The sequence below is a fragment of the Aquarana catesbeiana genome, linkage group LG04 (genome assembly GCF_042186555.1).
Source record: "Aquarana catesbeiana isolate 2022-GZ linkage group LG04, ASM4218655v1, whole genome shotgun sequence".
Taxonomy (NCBI): domain Eukaryota; kingdom Metazoa; phylum Chordata; class Amphibia; order Anura; family Ranidae; genus Aquarana; species Aquarana catesbeiana.
In genome coordinates, this window is record NC_133327.1 from 409956906 (window position 1) to 409979736 (window position 22831).

At 41.4% G+C, this 22831-nt stretch overlaps 1 protein-coding gene across 19 annotated transcripts in view; it reads right to left on the reverse strand.

Moving 5' to 3' along the window:
* Positions 1 to 22831, reverse strand: part of EPB41L2 (erythrocyte membrane protein band 4.1 like 2) — a 365575-nt gene that overhangs the window by 147820 nt on the left and 194924 nt on the right. For all 19 annotated transcript variants that reach the window (XM_073627268.1, XM_073627272.1, XM_073627278.1 and 16 more), the window contains one exon: positions 12036 to 12078. In XM_073627268.1, coding sequence (XP_073483369.1) covers positions 12036 to 12078 — 43 coding nt within the window. The remainder of the gene's footprint in view (positions 1 to 12035; positions 12079 to 22831) is intronic.

Here is a 22831-nt window from a genome sequence, read left to right on the forward strand (position 1 = left end):
AAAGTTTTAACCCCTTGATCACCCCGTCGCCAGTGTCACTAAGCGATCATTTTTCTGATCGCTGTATTAGTGTCGCTGATGACGCTAGTTAGGGACGTAAATATTTAGGTTCGCCGTCAGCGTTTTATAGCGACAGGGACCCCCATATACTACCCAATAAAGGTTTTAACCCCTTTATTGCCCCCTAGTTAACCCTTTCACCACTGATCACCGTATAACCGTTACGGGTGATGCTGGTTAGTTCGTTTATTTTTTATAGTGTCAGAGCACCCGCTGTTTATTACCGAATAAAGGTTTAGCCCCCTGATCGCCCGGCGGTGATATGCGTCGCCCCAGGCAGCGTCAGATTAGCGCCAGTACCACTAACACCCACGCACGCAGCATACGCCTCCCTTAGTGGTATAGTATCTGAACGCATCAATATCTGATCAGATCTATACTAGCGTCCCCAGCAGTTTAGGCTTCCCAAAAACGCAGTGTTAGCAGGATCAGCCCAGATACCTGCTAGCACCTGCGTTTTGCCCCTCCGCCCGGCCCAGCCCAGTCCACCCAAGTGCAGTATCGATCGATCACTGTCACTTACAAAACACTAAACGCATAACTGCAGCGTTCGCAGAGTCAGGCCTGATCCCTGCGATCGCTAACAGTTTTTTTGGTAGCGTTTTGGTGAACTGGCAAGCACCAGCCCCAAGCAGCGTCAGGTTAGCGCCAGTAGCGCCAACACCCACGCACGCAGCATACGCCTCCCTTAGTGGTATAGTATCTGAACGCATCAATATCTGATCAGATCAGATCTATACTATCGTCCCCAGCAATTTAGGGTTCCCAAAAACGCAGTGTTAGCGGGATCAGCCCAGATACCTGCTAGCACCTGCATTTTGCCCCTCCGCCCGGCCCAGCCCAGCCCACCCAAGTGCAGTATTGATCGATCACTGTCACTTACAAAACACTAAACGCATAACTGCAGCGTTCGCAGAGTCAGGCCTGATCCCTGCGATCGCTAACAGTTTTTTTGGTAGCATTTTGGTGAACTGGCAAGCGCCAGCGGCCTAGTACACCCCGGTCGTAGTCAAACCAGCACTGCAGTAACACTTGGTGACGTGGCGAGTCCCATGAGTGCAGTTCAAGCTGGTGAGGTGGCAAGCACAAGTAGTGTCCCGCTGCCACCAAGAAGACAAAGACAGGCCCATGGTGCCCATAGTGCTCTTCCTGCTGCATTCGCTAATCCTAATTGGGAACCCACCACTTCTGCAGCACCCGTACTTCCCCTATTCACATCCCCAACCAAATGCAGTCGGCTGCATGAGAGGCATTTTCTTTATGTCCTCCCGAGTACCCCTACCCAACGAACCCCCCAAAAAAGATGTTGTGTCTGCAGCAAGCACGGATATAGGCATGACACCTGCTATTATTGTCCCTCCTGTCCTGACAATCCTGGTCTTTGCATTGGTGAATGTTTTGAACGCTACCATTCACTAGTTGAGTATTAGCGTAGGGTACAGCATTGCACAGACTAGGCACACTTTCACAGGGTCTCCCAAGATGCCATCGCATTTTGAGAGACCCGAACCTGGAACCGGTTACCGTTATAAAAGTTACAGTTACAAAAACAGTGTAAAAAAAAAAAAACACAAAAAAAATAAGAAAAAAAAATAGTTGTCGTTTTATTGTTCTCTCTCTCTCTATTCTCTTTCTATTGTTCTGCTCTTTTTTACTGTATTCTATTCTGCAATGTTTTATTAGCCTCTAGACTGCTGTTACAAGCAGTGGGAGGGAATGCCCCCCCCACCATCTTCCATGTTTTTCTCTGGCTCTCCTGTCTCAACAGGGAACCTGAGAATGCAGCCGGTGATTCAGCCAGCTGACCATAGAGCTGATCAGAGACCAGAGTGGCTCCAAACATCTCTATGGCCTAAGAAACCGGAAGCTACGAGCATTTTATGACTTAGATTTCGCCGGATGTAAACAGCGCCATTGGGAAATTGGGGAAGCATTTTATCACACCGATCTTGGTGTGGTCAGATGCTTTGAGGGCAGAGGAGAGATCTAGAGTCTAATAGACCCCAATTTTTTCATAAAAAAAGAGTACCTGTCACTACCTATTGCTATCATAGGGGATATTTACATTCCCTGAGATAACAATAAAAATGATTTAAAAAAAAAAAAAAAATGAAAGGAACAGTTTAAAAATAAGATAAAAAAGCAAAAAAATAATAAAGAAAAAAAAAAAAAAAAAAAAAAAAAAAAAAAGCACCCCTGTCCCCCCCTGCTCTGGCGCTAAGGCGAACGCAAGCATCGGTCTGGCGTCAAATGTAAACAGCAATTGCACCATGCATGTGAGGTATCACTGCGAAGGTCAGATCGAGGGCAGTAAGTTTAGCAGTAGACCTCCTCTGTAAATCTAAAGTGGTAACCTGTAAAGGCTTTTAAAGGCTTTTAAAAATGTATTTATTTTGTTGCCACTGCACGTTTGTGCGCAATTTTAAAGCATGTCATGTTTGGTATCCATGTGCTCGGCCTAAGATCATCTTTTTTATTTCATCAAACATTTGGGCAATATAGTGTGTTTTAGTGCATTAAAATTTAAAAAAGTGTGTTTTTTCCCCAAAAAATGCGTTTGAAAAATCGCTGCGCAAATACTGTGTGAAAAAAAAAAAGAAACACCCACCATTTTAATCTGTAGGGCATTTGCTTTAAAAAAATATATAATGTTTGGGGGTTCAAAGTAATTTTCTTGCAAAAAAAAATAATTTTTTCATGTAAACAAAAAGTGTCAGAAGGGGCTTTGTCTTCAAGTGGTTAGAAGAGTGGGTGATGTGTGATATAAGCTTCTAAATGTTGTGCATAAAATGCCAGGACAGTTCAAAATCCCCCCAAATTACCCTATTTTGGAAAGTAGACACCCCAAGCTATTTGCTGAGAGGCATGTCGGGTCCATGGAATATTTTATATTGTGACACAAGTTGCGGGAAAGAGACAAATTTTTTTTTTTGCACAAAGTTGTCACTAAATGATATATTGCTCAAACATGCCATAGGAATATGTGAAATTACACCCCAAAATGCATTCTGTTGCTTCTCCTGAGTACGGGGATACCACATGTGAGACTTTTTGGGAACCTAGCCGCGTACAGGACCCCAAAAACCAAGCACCGCCTTCAGGCTTTCTAAGTGCGTAAATTTTTGATTTCACTCTTCACTGCCTATCACAGTTTCGGAGGCCATGGAATGCCCAGGTGGAACAAACCCCCCCAAAATGACCCCATTTTGGAAAGTAGACACTCCAAGCTATTTGCTGAGAGGTATAGTGAGTATTTTGCAGACCCCACTTTTTGTCACAAAGTTTTGAAAATTGAAAAAAGAAAAAAAACATTTTTTTTCTTGTCTTTCTTCATTTTCAAAAACAAATGAGAGCTGCAAAATACTCACCATGCCTCTCAGCAAATAGCTTGGGGTGTCTACTTTCCAAAATGGGGTCATTTGGGGGGGGTTTGTGCCATCTGGGCATTCCATGGCCTCAGAAACTGTGATAGGCAGTGAAGAGTGAAATAAAAAATTTACACCCTTAGAAATCCTGAAGGTGGTGATTGGTTTTCGGGGCCCCGTACGCGGCTAGGCTCCCAAAAAGTCCCACAAATGTGGTATCCCCATACTCAGGAGAAGCAGCTAAATGTATTTTGGGGTGCAATTCCACATATGCCCATGGCCTGTGTGAGCAATATATCATTTAGTGACAACTTTTTGTAATTTTTTTTTTTTTTGTCATTATTCAATCACTTGGGACAAAAAAAATTAATATTCGATGGGCTCAATATGCCTCTCAGCAATTTCCTTGGGGTGTCTACTTTCCAAAATGGGGTCATTTGGGGGGGTTTTGTACCGCCCTGCCATTTTAGCACCTCAAGAAATGACATAGGCAGTCATAAACTAAAAGCTGTGTAAATTCCAGAAAATGTACCCTAGTTTGTAGACGCTATAACTTTTGCGCAAACCAATAAATATACACTTAGACATTTTTTTTACTAAAGACATGTGGCCGAATACATTTTGGCCTAAATGTATGACTAAAATTGAGTTTATTGGATTTTTTTTTTATAACAAAAAGTAGAAAAAAAAAAAAAATCTTTTTTTTTCAAAATTTTCGGTCTTTTTCCGTTTATAGCGCAAAAAATAAAAACGGCAGAGGTGATCAAATACCATCAAAAGAAAGCTCTATTTGTGGGAAGAAAAGGACGCAAATTTCGTTTGGATACAGCATTGCATGACCGCGCAATTAGCAGTTAAAGCGATGCAGTGCCAAATTGGAAAAAGTCCTCTGGTCCTTATGCAGCATAATGGTCCGGGGCTGAAGTGGCTAGCCTTCAAAAGGATAGGGATGATTGAGTCCAATAGGCCCATGTCTCTTAGGGCCATGGCTTCAATAGCCAGTGAAGGAGAAGCAGGATGGGACACTGGCCCTTGGGACAGAAGATCTGGACAATCCAGAAGGGGCCACATGGAGTCTGCCAGGAGGCAAAGTATGTCCGAGTACCACATCCTCCTGGGCAAATTTGGTACAGTGAGAATCACTGCAGTGCCCTTCATCTGGATCCCGCAGAGCAGACAAGGGATAATCTGGAGGGGCTGAAAGACAAAGATCAGGCTGAACTGATCCCACTGAGTCACTGTGAAGGCCCAACAGTCCATAGGCCTAGTGACAATTTGGTGTCAAATCTGAATCTGACAAAGGGCTTGAAACACCTCCAGAGCCTTTTGCCCCAGATCCAGATGCTTACGACTCTAAGTCCACTTGACAATTCCACGCCTGTAAAATGGATGGACAGAGCCAGAATACGCCGTTCTGCTCAAGAGAGGATCAAATCCAAATTCTTCTGAGTGCTATGACTTCTGAATGGAGTTCCAGAATGTTCATAAGAAAAGTGGAGTTCCTCCAGCGACGGAGTCCTCTGCACCAAGAGGCAGACCAGGCACTACAAGGGGTAGGCCACGCAAGAGCAGAAGCATGACAATACAAAGAAATGGCCAAAACTCAAAATTAAACAGGTGCTCCTGGTTCCTAGCAGTGACCATCAGTAGAGTGATTACTGGCCTCCCAAACACCCTAAAGGAAGATAAAAAGGCAACCTTGGCATTAATGTTTAACCCCTTCCTGACCAGCTGCCGCAGTTTTACTGCAGCAGGTTGGCTACCCCTAAGCAAAACGGTACCTTACGTCGGTTCACCTTTTTTGAACACTAGGGGGCATGCGCGTGCCGCCAGAGCGAGTGCACGGCGGGCGCTATGATAGCCGGGCACCCGCTATCGCTCGTGACAAAGCGAAAACGGGATCTGTGTGTGTAAACACACAAATCTCGGTTCCCTCAGGGGGGAGGAGACAGATTGTGTGCTCATACTAAGTCTGAACACCAATCTCTCTCTCCTCCTAGTCAGTCCCACCTCCCCGCCCCCACAGTCAGAACACACACTAGAGAACACAGTTAATCCCTTCCCTGCCAGTGACATTTATACAGTAATCAGTGCATTTTTATAGCACTGATCGCTGTATAATTGCCACTTGTCCCAAAAATATGTCAAAAGTGTCCGATCAGTCTACCACAATATCACAGTCCCGATAAAAATCGCTGATCACTGCCATTACAATTAAAAAAAAATAATAAAAATTACAAAAATCTATCCCCTATTTTGTAGACACTATAACTTTTGCGCAAACCAATCAATATACACTTATTGCATTTTTTTTAACCAAAAATATGTATAAGAATAAATATTGGCCTAAAAACTGAGGAAAATTGTTTTGTTTTTGTTTTTTTTAATTGGGATTTTTTTTTATAGCAAAAAGTAAAAGATAGTCTTTCAAAATTGTCGCTCCTTTGTTTATAGTGCAAAAAATAAAAACTGCAGAGGAGATCAAATACCACCAAAAGAAACCTCTATTTGTGGGGGGAAAAAAGGACATCAATTTTGTTTGGGTACAGCGTCGCACGACCGCACAATTAGCAGTTAAAGTGACGTAGTGCCGTATTGCAAAAAAATGGCCTGGTCATTGTGCAGCCAAATCTTCCGGGGCTGAAGTGGTTAAAGGGCTTTTGCCATGTACTCACTCTTGAAGCCTTTGCAGACTGGTTTAAAGGGGAGATATATTCTATCCTGGCTTTGTCCTCCATGATGGGCATACCCCCACAGGGAAAATGTACTTTAAATGCAGTAGTGGGCTTAGCAATATGGCCACATGGTGTGAACAAATCCCCATATTTTTGAATATGTTCAGGTGTTTTAAATAGCCTTGCAAGATTCAATGTCATTTTTGTATGTGTGCGCTATAATCTATTTTGTTCTGTTTGCCGGTCTTATAGCAGCACCATCTTGAATGTAGGGTGTGCCCCCCCCCCAAGTCTGTATGTTGAGGGTCCTGACCAGATCCCTTGGGTTGGATCACCCCACTCCCCCATTACCCCTTATTAGTGCCCACCTCTGTTATAGGAGTCCTCCTTATAGTTCTCCCATAAAGAGGAGTTTGTCTCCCATGGTTGAGATGCAGGATCTTTCATTCTATGATTAGTGTAGGAACCACTGATAAAGAGGTACATTGAAGCAGTAGTGGGCTTAGCACTGTATGGCCATATAGTGTGACCAAATCCCCATATTTTTCAATATGTTCAGGTGTTTTAAATAGCCTTGCAGTATTCAATGTAATTTTTGTATGTGTGCGCTAAAATCTATTTTGTTCTGTTTGTTGGTCTTATAGCAGCACCATCTTGAATATAAACACATTTTTAGGGTGTGCCCCCCAAGTCTGTTTATACCCCCACAGAGTTCTTCAGGCACAGCTCTGCTATTAGCAGACCATAGTCCTACACTTGTAAAGCACCCCGTGGCTTACTTCCTGTGCCAAGAGGAGCACCTACAGCATGATCCAGTGCATTGCAGCAACATTATGAGCCAGCCTAGGTACAGTCCCCCAAGCCTCTGCCAAGAAGTCAACCAATCTGAAAGCTGCAGATGGTGCAGCAAGAATCTTAATAGGAGAATCATAACGATAGTAACGAAAGTGAGAAACAAAACCGCCACTGGAAGTAGGTAAGCTTCTTTCAGTATAGGGAACAGGTTCAACACCTAAGTACACTAGCAAAAAACTAAGGCAAGCTGGGAGTGTTGGGGGGGGGGGGGGGGTTTCCATAGAGCGATGTCCATGCAGTCTTTTTTTATCTGAAGATAGCCTAATGCCAATGACCGAGAATCGTTATCGCAATTTTTTTCCGTTGCAATCTTGACTAAAGTGTTTCACGATTCTTGCTATGCAAGGAATTCTCTATGCTCTTCTGAAACCACAGCCGTCAAAAGAAAGGCCCCTTTCACATGTGCGGACCGTTCAGATCCACCTTGTCAGTTTTTTTCAGGCGGATCTGAACGGTCATTCCATACACCTCTATCTGCTCTGCCCAGATCCGACATCTGATCTGCCCAGATCCGATAAATCCAGACGGATGGATGTCCTATTTTCCATCTGTCTGGCGGATCGGATGAAAACTGACAGACGGTCCGTAATCATCCGATCCCCCCCCATAGAGGAGAGCGGTCTCTCTGACAGGTCCATCCATGCACAGAGTGCAGAGACGGACTTGTCACCCGCCGTCTCAGCGGGGATCAACGGAGCGATCCCCGCTGAGCAAGCAGAGGAGTAAAAACGGACAGCCCCGTGTGAAAGGGGCCTAAGGAACGAAAAAAACGGGCAGTCTGCCGAGAATCACAATATTCTTTATCAATTGAACTTAAGTATAAATATTGTAACAATTTGTCAATGGAATAGACTTTGTGTGTAAGTGAAAAAAAAGTTTAACCACTTAAACACTAAACCTTTTTCTGACATTTGTTGGTTTCAAGTTAAAATCATTTTTTTTGCTAGAAAATTACTTAGAACCCCCAAACATTATATATTTTTTTTTTAGTAGACACTCTAGAGAATAAAATGGTGGTTGTTGCAATATTTTATGTCATACTGTATTTGCGCAGTGATCTTTCAAATGCAATTTTTTGGGAAAAAATTACATTAATGAATTAAAAAAAAAACTAAACCAGTAAAGTTAGCCCATTTTTTGTATAATGTGAAAGATTTTATGTCGTGAGAATCATAATCTTTTAATTCTAAGCAAAAAAATCGTGATTCTCATTTTGGCCAGAATTGTGCAGCTCTACTGGCTTTTTGTACAGTTTTCCTTCAATTTATCCCTGAACCCCCTGACTGCAGCCCACTTCGTAAAATATTTACCTTTCTCCTTGTTCCAGCGACCTTCTCTATGCAGCCCTGCCTGGCAATACACAGCATTCTCAACAAAAACGTCCAATCCCATTCATTCCTATGAGCAAGCTAAATTTTGCAGGGGGTCACAGCATGCATGCTTAATGTACAGGTGCAGTTGTCCTTTACGATCTCTCAACCAGAATGTAAAAAAGTAAGGCCTTATGCACATAGGGTGTTAAAAAAAAAAAAAGGAGCCATAAAGCCAGTACTGACACCAGATAAGCAGCAGTAAAAACCTGCTTTTAGAAGCGTTTTGCATTGGTGGTAAAGCGCATTTAGCCGCATTATCATTTAGCAGCGTTTCTCTGACCTTTTCTTTTTTCCACTCCCAAATCCAATTACTACAGCCTAAAAATGGCTGACATGGCCTAACGCTGTATACAGCGTTAACACGCGTTTAGCCACATCAGGCGTTTTTACAGCTGTAACGCTGCTGCTCCACAATGCACTGGCCCTGGGTTTTTTTTGCAGCTTGAAAATTTCTATGCCACTAAAAGCCTATGTGTACATGAACACATACAATAACATGAAGAGGCGTTTAAAAGGTGTAAAAAAACGTTTGACGTTGATAAAAGCGGCTGTAAAACGCACTGTGTGAGTTACTTACACAGGACTTAGCACTGCTATGTTTTTATTTAAATCAAGTATATCATGAACCAAGAAAGTATGAAGGTTTTCCTCTCAATCGGTTTCCTAATACAATGACCATCTCTACATTATACTAGATTTCTTAAACAAGATAAACATCAATATAAAAAGTGCAGTACTTTATATTGAGCAACAATCAATCATTATGATGCCTGTAAAGTAGAAAATAATTTTTTAGCTCTTCATCATCTCTCTTTTGCTTTAACAAATTGATCCATTGGTATTACTAAAACCTGCCATAGATGGATCAAATCTCAGCCGGTTCAGCAGGGATCGGCCGAGATTCGAACAGCCTATAGAAAGGCTGACTGTCCCCAAGTCGATGGATGGATAAACTTGGGTACAACTAGCATGTTCGATTTCTAGAATGCGATTATTGGTAGTGGCTATAGCTGCTAGCAATAATTAAGTGTTCTCCCGGCAGGGACAGCTCCCCATGCCCCCTTGCCAGGAGAACACAATAGCCACTTCAGCCCCAGACCATTTGGCTGGCCAAAGAGCAGAGCACTTTTTGCGATTCGGCACTGCGTCGCTTTAACTGACAATTGCGTGGTCGTGCGATGTAGCTCCCAAACAAAATCAACGTCCTTTTTTCCCCACAAATAAAGCTTTCTTTTGGTGGTATTTGATCACTTCTGCGGTTTTTATTTTTTGCGCTATAAACAAAAAAAAGCGACAATTTTGAAATAAAAACCATAATTTTTTACTTTTTGCGATAAAAAATATCCCCAAAAAATATATAAAAAACATTTTTTTTCCCCCTCAGTTTAGTCCGATACGTATTCTTCTACATATTTTTGGTAAAAAAAATAAATAAAATATATCGCAATAAGCGTATATTGATTGGTTTGCACAAAAGTTTTAGCGTCTACAAAATAGGGGGTCGTTTTATGGCATTTTTATGAATTTTTTTTTTTTTTTTTTACTAGTAATGGCGGCGATCAGGGATTTTTATTGTGACTGCGACATTATGGCGGACACGTCAGACAATTTTGACACATTTTTGGAACCACTGGCATTAATACAGCGATCAGTGCGATTAAAAATGCATTGATTACTGTAAAAATGTCACTGGCAGTGAAGGAGTTAACACTAGGGGGCAGTGAAGGGGTTAATGTGTGTCCTAGGAAGTGTTCTAACTGAAGGGGGATGTGGACCGTGCAGGGAAACTAACAGATCTTCTGTTCATACTCTGTATGAACAGAGGATCTGTCAGTTCTCCCCTCAGAGAACCAGAAACTGTTTACACACACAGTTCCGGGTTTCTCCGCGTGTGACCCGAGCCATTGCAGGAGCCCGATGGTGATCGAGACCACCGGGCACCCGCATAGACTCGGGGGGCGAGCAGGGGGCGCGCTAGTGCCCGTCAATGGTACCGACGTATCATGACAGCGATTCGCACAGCCGAGCGGCTGGTCGGCATGCGGATAGCTCTGCAGGAGGAATGCCCCCCAATGTACCTGTGGATGCAGAAAAGAAAATCAAAACATCCATGTACTGCCTTAAATACTTTATGGTCAGTAAAGGACAAGCAAACCTCAAAAACCAAAAGATATATAATAAAGGGCAAACAGCAATGCAAATGAATTTAAAGTGGATGTAAACCCAACGTCATCCTTTCTAAACTACTGCCATAGGGGTTATCTATAAGGATATACATGCCTCTTGGATGTATCTTTACCTGTCAAATGTCTCCCCTCTGTCTGTTATTAGACCCGAAAAACTGCAGATTCTGTGGGTGGGTCTGTTGTCTGGAGCTCAGTGGGTGGAGTCGTGATGTCAGAAGACTCCCCGCCCACCTCTACACTCCCCTTGTCAATATGCATTTTCTCCTGTGTATTTCTAACTGAACTTCTGCTATGATCTCTAACATCCAGTGAAAAGACAGGAAAGTAACCACATGACTTCAGCATGCCAAATCATGCTGAGGTGTGGAACAGCCAATCCTTGCAGAGCTGCAGAAGAAAGGAGTGGGGGAGGGAATTTAAAAATACTGCATGTCTTAGGCTAGTGCATGAGATGTAAATCACCTGTCACTCACAGCAAGGGGGAGGATTTGACAAAGTTCTTCTCAGTTTGTCAAGAATTGTCTCACTGAACAATAAAAGAGGATTGCTCAGAGATGGATTAACTCTGTGTGGCAAGACTGGACTCAAATGATAGGAAATCTTATACTCTACAGTATGATATATATATCTATATATATATAGATATATATATATAGATATATATATATATATATAAAAAAAACACAAAAAAAAAAAAAAAACACGTTTTTCGGGTTTACATCCACTTTAAGGGCAAAAAGGCTGGACCTTATTTCTAGACCGTAAACTTTTCTTTTTGTATGTGTATGACGATCCCAAAATAAGTACACCTCTGAAATAACAGCTAGAAATATTAACCTCAATCTCATCTATATAGATGGGAAAGGTATGAAGGTGTGATAGCAGTCATCTATAGCAGGGGTCTCCAAACATTTTAGTAGAAGGGCCACATTTTATATTTTACAAATATTTTCGGACCATAAAAATTTACTTTTATAAATTAATGTGTTCTCCATCACATCAGGGTCCCCCTTACATCAGGGTCTCTATTAGAATCCCCACTTACATCAGGGTCCCCATTAGACTCCTTGCGTTGGGTTCCCCATCATAGTCCCCTTATACATTAGGTGGAAGCAGAGACCAAAGGCAGCCTCTGATGATCTGAATTGTCAATCTGTGCAAAGGGATAGGCCATTGACCCCAACTGGGGGACATAAAAAATCCTGTAGTAGCCTGGATGTGGCCCACTGGCTGTAGTTTGAAAACCCCCGATCTAAGAAAAGATTTCACATTTAAGCACAAAAAATGATGTCTACAACATAATTCAAAGTATCGGTTATCTTTAAATATGCCACATATAAAATCCAACAGAAAAAAAAAATGTTACAAAGTGTTATTACCACATCACACATCATTCTAGGATCACTGGAATAAAGTCATATCCAAGTGAAATTATCCATTAGTTTATAAACAAATACTACTGTACAAAAAAAGAAAAAAGAAAAGGTTTATATGCCGGGAATTAAAATAGAAAACACTTACTTCTAATTTGCCTCTTAATTTCCTTTGCAGGATCCAGCCAGTTCTGAAATGAGAAGAAAGACACTGGATAAGTCAGTAGAGTATAGTGACTGTTCAAATACAGAAATTGAAAATTGACTAGACAGTAAGGCCGGCCATACACTGTTCGAATCTCAGCTGATTCAGTAAAAACCGGCTGAAATTTGAACCATTAATGGACAGGAAGAATGTCCAAGTTGATGGATTGATCAACTTGGGTACAACCAGTCTGCTGGATTCACTTTCGATTATCGCAATCGGCTGCTATAGCCGCTAGCAATAATCAATGTCTTCTCCCGGCAGGGATGGCTTCCCCTGCCTAACCCCGCCTCGGGGGAAGACAATTGCTCAGCAGGAGGGATTCCCCTGTCAGTGTGTGTTGACGGGGAAATCATGCAAATTTCTTTCCTGCAACCCATCGTTGGGCTGCCTTGGGTTGGGTTCACACCAGATGTAGTCCAGGGAGTTTTTATCATACATCAAAAAACACATGGACAGTGTTTAACATGGATTCCAATAGCCCTAGTTCACACCAGAGCAGTACCTTCAACAAATGTGGAACATGTTCACACCAGTGCAGTGTAGTTAACAAATGTGGAACATGTTCACTCCAATGCAGTGTAGTCAACAAATGTAGAACATTATGCATTTTTTCTGCATGGTAGAATCTGGAACGTGGCAAAAAGCACATGTCCTCAATAGAGATGAAGGAAAGAAAGAGGGGAAAAAAAGGCAAAAGCAGAAATGCATCCAGAATGCAGACATTAAGATGTGAACCAGCCCTAACATTCTTTACTACGTAGACTGAATGCAAAAAGAAAGGACCACTGTTCAAAAGCGGTCTTCAACATCATAAAAGGAAAAGTGAACCACCATATAGGATGCCTCCAAGGAACTATCATGACATAAGCTGTTCTAGGAAACAATAAGTGCCATCACAACCCCATGTCAGTTTGCTTACATGGAACACATACTTTGCTCATACAGGGCAAAACAGAATAACTATATTTCCCCTCTTCCTGTATGATGTTCCTTCCAGTTGTAGATGTAACTATAATGACACTGGCTAGGACTACTACTCAGGATGTTAAAAGAATTTATCAGGTGGCAGGGGCAGCATGCAGGCCAGTGATGACGTGAACATTTCAAGAGCAATAAGGACATGGATAATTGTGAGTCTGCACTAAAATAGGACATAGACCTAGCTCAAATTACCACAGCACTAGATGAGTTAAAGTGGGCGTAAACTCCCTCTGTTGCTTTGTACCTACAGGTAAGCATATAATAAGGCTTACTTGTAGGTACAGTAAATATTGCCTAAACATGTACTGTTTAGGAGATATTTGCATGTGAAGCAAACGGTGACATCACTGGCGCATGCGCACTGTGCTCTCACTGGACGGCATGCGCGGGAGCGACGTAACTGTGGCTTGGCAATTCAAATAGCCAGAGCCCACGAACCTGGAGGACCTAGTGAAGATGGATTCCCTGTCAGCTGTGACAGCATGCCGCTGGGGGGGCTCTGTTTCACAGGTAAGTCTGTCATAATGTGCTAGCATGCGGTGTATACTAGCACATTATGACATTACCCTTCGGGAGACTTTTTTTTTTTTTTTTTTAAGCAGTATTAAACCAAAAAGCAAACATGTATTATATTGCAGCTTACCAATTCTTAAATGTGATCCAGCCAGTATGTTTGTTGTTTTTCAAAATAACAAGCCCTCTTCCCAGATTTATCATTTTTAGGGATGAGACAAATCATTTAACACTGGCAGGAGTGCTTACAATGATCAGCTTTTATGTAAAACATTTACCCAATAGCCTCTTTCACACCAGCGGACCAATTGGGTACGCCTGTCCGTTTTACAGAGGGACCCGATCGGAACCCCCCTGGGTTCTTAATGGAACGGCGGCTGCCAGCGGACATGTGTCCACTGACACCCACTGGCATCTGACCCGGTCAGCTAAGAACAGACAGATGGGGATAAGTTCCCCATCCATTCGGCGGATCGGATGAGAGTCGGATGGTCCATCTGATTGCCCCATAGAAAAAAGCGGGCTGCGTCCATGTCCAGTCTGCATAGTGGAGCAGACACAGGCCTGTCATCTACCTGCTCAGCGGAGAGCTCCCCCATTGAGCAGGTGGATACGCTTGACGAATTCCGCTCTGTCTGAAAGGGGCCAAAAAGGAGAAAAACGGTTTGTTGTAAAGTATTAGCTGGATTTGGACTTAATTTGTTAGTGTATTTAAATCTGTTAGTATGCCTAACACTCCCCTGCCCTCAGATTAACAAAACTGCTGTCCAAAGGTTCCTCTGTGCTCATTAATATAGAGTGGGGGGCACTCAAATACAGGTGGTGTGTTACTGGCCAGATCATCAGGTGAAAACATATAGGGGGGGGGCTCAAAAATGAAAATTGTATTACATTTTTGGTTTTGGGTTTAATACCGCTTTAAAGCTTGCATCCAATTTTATAGCCAAGCCTCTAATTAAAGTGATTGTAAAGGCTTGCTTTAAAAAAAAAAAAAAATACCAAACATGTTATACTTACTTCCTCTGTGCAGTTGTTTTTGCACAGAGCAGCTTGGATCCGCCTCTTCTCGGGTCCCTCTCTGTTGCTCCTAGTCCCTCCCTCCTTTGAGTGCCCCTCAGCCAGTAGCTTGTTACAGGTTGTCACCCAAGCTGAGTCATAGCTCCATGTATCCATTCAGACACGGAGCCCAGACCTGGCCCTGCCCCCCTCTCCCCTGATTGGCTGGCTGACTGACAGCCACTGGAGCCAAAACGCCGCTGCTCTGTCTCAGCCAATCAGGAGGAGTGTACAGGATGGCTGAGGGGATCATGGACATTGTTGGAGAGAGGAGGAGGTCAGGTAGGTCATTGGGGGTGCTGGGGGGGCTGCTACACACAGAAGGTTTTTTATCTGAATGCACAGAATGCATTCAGATAAAAAACCTCCTGCCTTTACAACTCCTTTAACTGAATTTGTTGTACTGTCAGGGCTATGCTGTACGCAGTTAACTGTAAAGAAGGCACCCCTCCTCTAAGGTTTAGGATCTGATGTTGCACACCTTAAGATGGCAACACGCTTTTTGGTGACAACCTGGAGAAAGCCATCAACAGAGCTATTGGAGGAAAAAGTGGGCTAACTCCTTAGGATAAAAGGAGGAAAGGGTTTCCTCCCAGAAACACATTACACCAAAGAAATAAGAGATGCAAGATCCTATCATCCAAGGAAAGGTTTTAGAAGAGGTTGGAGAGGCTCTCAGGCCATGTTCATAAAGTCGACAAAGGCTAAGACTGTTACAGGAATCCCAAAGTCATTTTGATTCTGCCCGCTCCAGTGTTCATCCTAACACCAACCATTTGTATGTTGCCATTAATAGGCACCAGGAAAGGAAATTATGACAAGTATATAATTATAAATGGCAACAGAAACAAGCACAGTACCAATGGGAGTGATCCCGTTTTAAATTCAGTCTCTATTTTCCATGTGATCGGTAACCAAGTTAGAGCTGCACGATTCCGGCCAAAATGAGAATCACGATTATTTTGCTTAGAATAAAAAGATCACGATTCTCTCATGATTCTCGCAACGTAAAATCTTGCACATTATACAAAGAAAAATGGGCTATCTTTACTGGTTAGTTTTTTTTATTAAATTCATTAAAGTAATTTTTTCCAAAAAAATTGCATTTGAAAGACGGCTGCACAACCACCATTTTATTCTCTCGGGTGTCCACTAAAAAAAATTATATATATATATATATATATATATATATATATATAATGTTTGGGTGTTCTAAGTAATTTTCTAGCAAAAAAAAAAAAACATTTTTATCTTGAAACCAACAAATGTCAGAAATAGCGCCTGCAAACCGCCCCAGCGTGAAAGGGGCCTTATACTTAAGTTCAACTGATAAAGAATGTTTTGATTCTTGGCAGACTGCCAAGTTTTGTCTTCATTTCTTTTGACGGCTATGGCTTCAGAAGAGCAAAGAGAATTCTTTGTATAGAAAGAATTAGTTAACACTTTAGTCAAGATCGTGATAACGATTCTTGACGATTAATCGTGCAGCTCTAAACCAAGTAGGAACAAAGTCCAGTGCTGGGATAACTGCTAAAATCTGTTATATTTGTAAACAGAGGTGCTTTCTTTCCCATGCTTCAGCAGAGTGATTAAAAAGAACTCTGATGCCGATACATGTGCCGTCATTACTGTCAACTTCTCCTTCATCGACCACCTTTAGGAAACCGTTAATGAAGGAAAGCTGACGGTAATCACCTCGTAAGCATCGGATCTCTCCCGCTGAATGGAGCAGCGGGAGAGCAAAGGAAAGATGAATATTTGATAATAAAGAAAACTAGTCGTTTCCCTCAGGCATGGGTAAAGCACAGGTTTGATGTATTCTTTGTTACCTTGTTTTGGATAGAGTAGGAAATGTTTAGAACATTTCTCAGGGCTTTATTTCTGTGTCCTGCTGGTGTGATAAATCCTATTTTACCTCCTGACCATTGTCAACAGGATAAATAGTGAGCAAAAAGGCTGTGTCAGAAGTGAAGGGGAACTTTTCCAAAGGGGACAGTTTTTCCAGTGACAGCTAAAACATTGCTTACTTTGGAGTGGATATGCTTATCTCCTCTGACTTCCTGTTGCAACTTGAAACAGGAAGCAAAGCAAAAACCCTCCACAGGTACACAGACAAGAAAAAATTTTAAAAAATTAAAAAATTGTCTGGGGTTTTACCATTACCTAGTTCCCTTAAAAAAAAAGTTTTAGCTTTAGATATACTGTAAGCTCGACTGAAGCTGAAAAATTAATTTTTAAACCCTTTGTCAGGTTTTATTGCTACCCGTGTCTCCATTTAAGAGATCTCTCTAATGAGGACACGACTAGCAACAATAACATAAAGAAGGCTTATTATCAATGGTTTCCTGTCCAAGTGACCACCATGCTCATCAATTATGTCCCTAGTGTTACAAAATCTACTCAGTACAGTCACACACTGATAAAAAACTGATAGAAGACTTTCTGAATCTTTCCTAACTCCATCCAAACTTGGAAAAAATTGGCTAAATGTTGGGTTTTAGGCTTGCTCACTAGACTTATGCTGGCTATATACATCTCTTTCGCCCAATTTGGCCAAAGTTCGAGCTGTTGGTGGCCCTGACAACAGCAACTGGCTTGACAACTTTGATCTGAAAATCCAAAGGGCATAACGAAAAATTTTCAGCAACTGCAATCAGATGTCATTGATAGATGGTCATTGTTTTGGTATTCTGATATCAGAATACAATAACAGCAGCAAAGATTCCAGCATCCACGTTGCTTAGAATGGATGGGGGAATGTACACATTTCTTCATTTCAGCACATGGAGCTGGGTGAGAGAAATCTTAACATGTATGGCTGCTATACCATATATTACATGAGAAAAGCAAGTGATGATCCTGGTTTTGAATATCTGTTGTGATAATAAGGTCATAATAAGGGACATACTGGATTTGCTAATTGGCAGTCAGAAGCCCTCATTATTGCACAGGGAGATTTTGTGAGCAAGCTGGAGCATACATGCACATACCATTGCAAATCTAACACGCAATGATTCAAAAGTGGGCATCTCTCTGCCTTGCCCATCTCAGGGAGATATCCACTCATCTACAGTCAGCCTAATTCTGTCCAATTAGATTTAATGGTACCTATAAAGAGGCTATGTTACTGGTCCTGTGGAAAAAAGGGGCCACACAGAAGGAGTTGCACATTAATTTGCTATTGGTATTGTGCTGGCAATTTATGCAGGTACCTTCGAAATAAAAATAAAATACAAATAAAATTAACGTAGGGATTTGCAGTAGGTATTGCAAAAACCCTCTAAAATTGAATCCTTCTTTATAAATCAAAATTTATATCATTTTTTACTATTTTATATGGCTAAACCAAATCTCAAGTGTCCACCACTAATCCGTTAGCATGAAGAAAAAGCTGTACTGCTCTCTCTTCCCTGGCCCTCTGCCATTTTTTGAAAAAAAGAAAAGTATTGTCTGCCAAATAACAATGTAGGTAAACAAAAGTTCAGAAACTCCCAGTGTGTGCCTGGAAACGGAAGTATTTTACATTATTCAAGCTTTGTCGAATGTGAAATATGATATGAACTTTTACTAAGTGAAATGCCCATATAAAAGATGATCTAACACACTTTAGTGCAGAATGAAAGTCTGCAAGGTTAAAGCCTATGCAGTGAACGCTGCAGTTAACTTTTGTTTTTGAAAACATTTCTTATATTAATGGAACGTTTGGCAATTTATTGATTGTCACTATGACCTTGCTGCATCAGGATCGATTCTCAGCACAACAATGCCTGCATAGAGTTTGTACCTTGTCCTCATGTTTGTGTGATTTCCTACAGGTGTTCAGATTTCGTTACACAAACCAAACGCATAGTGGCTGGTTGACTGGCTTGTGACCAAATTTTGCCCTTGAGTGTGCATGCCTCTAGGATTTTGGTACAACATTAGAACATAATGATGGTTAATTCCTAGTGGATTTCTTACAGTTGCATGTCAGCAGATTGTCTTGCATTACCACAAACTTCATATGCAAATAAAAACCATAGTGAATTTTCTTTCGGCATTTTGCACATGGCCGTACAGCATCCCACTGAGATGCATTAGAAGAGGCAGCTGTTGTGCTCCGGGGCTGCGTAAGGCACCCACATGTGCACTGATGCATGCTCTGAATGCACACATAATTTGTGTTTGGAGCATACGTCAGTGCACATGTGGGTGGTTTATGCAACCCCCAATACAACGGTGTATGGCCGCCTCTTCTAATGCATCTCAATGGTTAGCTGTACATGGCAACAGTGGTTCTTGGGAATGTCAATGTTGTACGGTCCCTGTATGGTTATGTGCATAAAGCCTTACAAGCTTTTTGAAATCAGCTAGTGCTATAAAACAAATGTAAAAAACATTGGCAATATAAAATAGAGGAAGAGTAAAAAAACCTGACATTGCTCATCTGCATGTGGCCAAAAAACAGCATCTATATTAAATGGTCTCTGGGGTAAAGAAAACTTGTAGTTAAAGTATAAAGATGCAGCACAGAAACGCAAATATGTAAACTTAGGCCCCATGTACACTGCTAAACGGACGTTCAGAGGCAGTTGGACACTTTTTGTTCAACTGCCCCTGAACTCATTCAATGTTATCCTATGTGTACATGATGTACACAGGTTCGTTTACTGTCGTTTTTAGCAGTTGCGGTCATAGGCCTTTTTTTGAAGGCAAAAAAATGAGTTCAGACGCCGAAGTTTTCTGACGTTTTAGACGCCAAAAGAAGCGTCTAAACGCGTTTCGTTTATAGGCTTTTTTTGTTTTTGGCCATTTAAAAAAAATATATATTTTTTTTCTTTAGAAGCGCTTCTAAACGCAAACGCAGCAAAACGCCGCCAAACGTGGCATGTAAACACGGCAAAACGGACGTTTTAAACGTGGGTTACTGTCAAGTTAAATCATTCAGGAGAGGTTGTAAAAACGTCCCGTGTACATGAAGCCTTTGCCTTAAGTATCTGGATATCTTTGTATTTGGATATTTTGCAAGCAGCTCCCTAATGTACGATTTTTGGTGTTTGAATTGGCACTGAGCGCAGCGTTGACACATACAGAAAATCGACGTTGACAGCCACCATATTTCTCCAAGTGAAAATGTCCAACTAAGCTTATTTTGTCCATACTGCTTCAAATGAAAAAATTATCTATCATACCTATTTTTCTGTCATAAAATGAACATGCAATCAATGCCTGCAGTCAATACTATCTGGTATTCAATGTTGTAATTTGCAAAAAAAAAAATTTTGATAAAGATTAATAATGTTTATGGAATTCTATTTTATATAAACGTTGGCCGTGTGTGCCTGGCAAGCACTGTCCAATGTCCATGGGTAACTTAAGGTCAAGGGCTTCTAAGATAGCCATCTTCACCACTATGTCTGGAGGCCTAAATGGTGATCAACACACAAGAGTGCCTGGCAGTCAGCTAACCCACTGTGCAGCTGCAATCCCGCACAACAGCTGGCTCATAAATAGCTTACTGTACTGGTTGCACTGGAACAAGAGCTACATCATTCTGCATTCAGCACAACTCTGTCTGGAGGTCACAGAAGTGAGGCATTTTAATCCAAAAAAGCAACAACCTCAACAGGAAAAACTGAATCATAGAACTTGCGCCAAAAAGCAAACACATTTTGTCTCTTTGTGATTATGTTGAGGCCCAAAGATTGAAAACCTTTTTAGTATCAAAAAGGAGAAAAGCAACAGAACTTCATTAGAAAAAGAGCAATCCATGGTGATTTAAAAAGGAATCTCCATGCTAAGAAAACACCAAATATTATAACATCTCACAATGAACTTCTCAGAAGCAGAAAAGTGTGTCAAATGCAAAAGTGAACTTGCCCAGAGCCTTCCTAAGAAAAAATATACAGGTTGGGTATGCTCATGATAAAATGTAGAGTACGATAGATGGTTTAAAGAAAAAAAAAAAACTGGTAGATCTTCAAGGAGTGCAAAAAAATATAATAAAAGACTGTTGGCTTTAATGCACACAAAAAAAATAAAAAAATAATAATAATAAATGCACATATTTTTGCAAAAAAAAAAAAAAAAAAAAAAAAAGGTGTGTATTTTTTTTATACAAAGCATTGCACCCACGATTGGTGGATCACAGGTGCAATTTCAGGCTCCTGCACACTGTCCAGACTAATTACTTTTGGCACTTGTAGTGCCTAACCTGTGGCCCCTGTAGAAAATGGTCTTTTTTTGGTGCTTACAAAATCCAGCAAACTGAAACAAAACTAAACCTGTCTATTTCTAGACTGTAAGCTGTAACGAGCAGGGACCTCTGATTTCTCCTGTATTGAATTGTATCTGTACTGTCTGCCCTCAATGTTGGCACTATATAAATCCTGTATAATAAGAATATCATTTACAACCAAGAAGGTTTCCATCTTAGCCTCTGTTTGATCTGCAGTTTCCATGGTGCTGCACGTTATCATTTGATGGCTTGACAGCTACGTAGAGAGCTTAACACAAGCACACTAGTAACTTGAATGTTACTGGTTTGGAAAACAGTTAAAGTGGAATTTAACATGATAAATATTTGTGAACAAGCAGGATTTTTAATGCATAAGAGACAGAGGGGAATTTATTAAAACTAGAGCAGACAAAATCTGGTTGCCATGCACAGCTGCCCAATCAACTTCTATCTTCAGCTTGTTTAGTTAAGCTATGAAAATGAAAGACAGAAGCTGATTGGGTGCCATGCCCTGCTGCTCCAGATTCTGTCTACTCCAATTTTGATAACTTCCCCCAACATTATGACTCTTCTGCAATTCTTACCTTCTTGTTTGCAATTTGCACTGAGCCCAAATCACTGCATATTAAAATGGCTAAGATTGGAACTCAGAACCAGGCTGGTCAAAGATTTCAGCGGCTGGCAAGGGTTCTTATGGACACCGCATTGCTGGAGGAGCTGAATATAGTTCTGCTTTATTGGTGGGATTAGTTACACTTTGAGGGGGCTGTAGGGGGCACAAACATGTAAGGGTGAGTGGGGCTGTAAAGGCAGCCATCTCTAGTGGCCTGATGTAACATGCATCAAGTCAATGACTCTCCTGAAACATTTCCCCAGTCTCAAATCACTCCTATAGCAGGTTTGCACTCTCCGGACACTTCCTATAGCACTGCCTTAGTCTCCGAGCATTTTGTATGATTGCTACGAAAAGCGGTATTTTTTGTATGAGTTTCTGATCATGTGTACTAGGCTTTAGAATGGATGCAGCCAGCAATACATATTTTGAACAAACCCAACCTTATTCATGCAGCATATTACATCACAAGCTACATCAATTACTAAAAGGTCAAATAAAAATATCAGGTGACATCACCCACCCTTGAACTACAAGCACAACAAAATACCTGGAAAATATGGATTAGGTAAACAATATAATCTAAAAAAATGCAGCTGGCAGGACTTTTCTCTGCACCACACTGTAATGCAGAGGTGCACATTTGACAAAGAGATTTTGTATATTCACTTTGTCTGTACTGGAGAATGCAGCCAAGAGCCGTAGAAGTACTCTAGTGTGAACAATTCATAGCTAAATATACAGCTGCAAAATTGTGCTATCGTTCGTACACACCTTCTGCAAACGCCACACATTATTTGTTTTACTACATTCTCTTACAAACATCTGTGGTTAACCTGTATATCACATGCATTTAAACAATGTTCTGTCTTTCCTTATGGAAATTTATTAGGGCTACACTGCAGAACAATATTTCCAGCATGCATAGCCTGATATTACAAGAAAAAGACAATTCCATAGCTCAACTCACCAACCAGTCTGCTGACCAACCAAATTTACCTGTCTAACCGTATGTTAAAGGCAGGGGTTTAGTTAGCACACATTTGCAAACGCATGTGAAAGCTGCAAGGCCTCGTCAAGGCACCCTGTATTACTTGCAGTCCTAACACTAAATTTATAAGTGTCTCCACAGTGGAAGCACATGCATTGAATGGATAGGTGTGAGACAGGTGAGCCAGGAGGCCGCCCTAGCCCCCTTAAAGGGACAGGACACACACTGGACACCCAGCAATAGCAGCAGAGGCGTCCAGTGTGTCCCCGACCCAAATATACAAACGGTAACAAGACACTGGTCACCGCCCACACCCATAACTGGCCTTCACAGTAAGGAGCACATGGAGGGCATATACATACAAG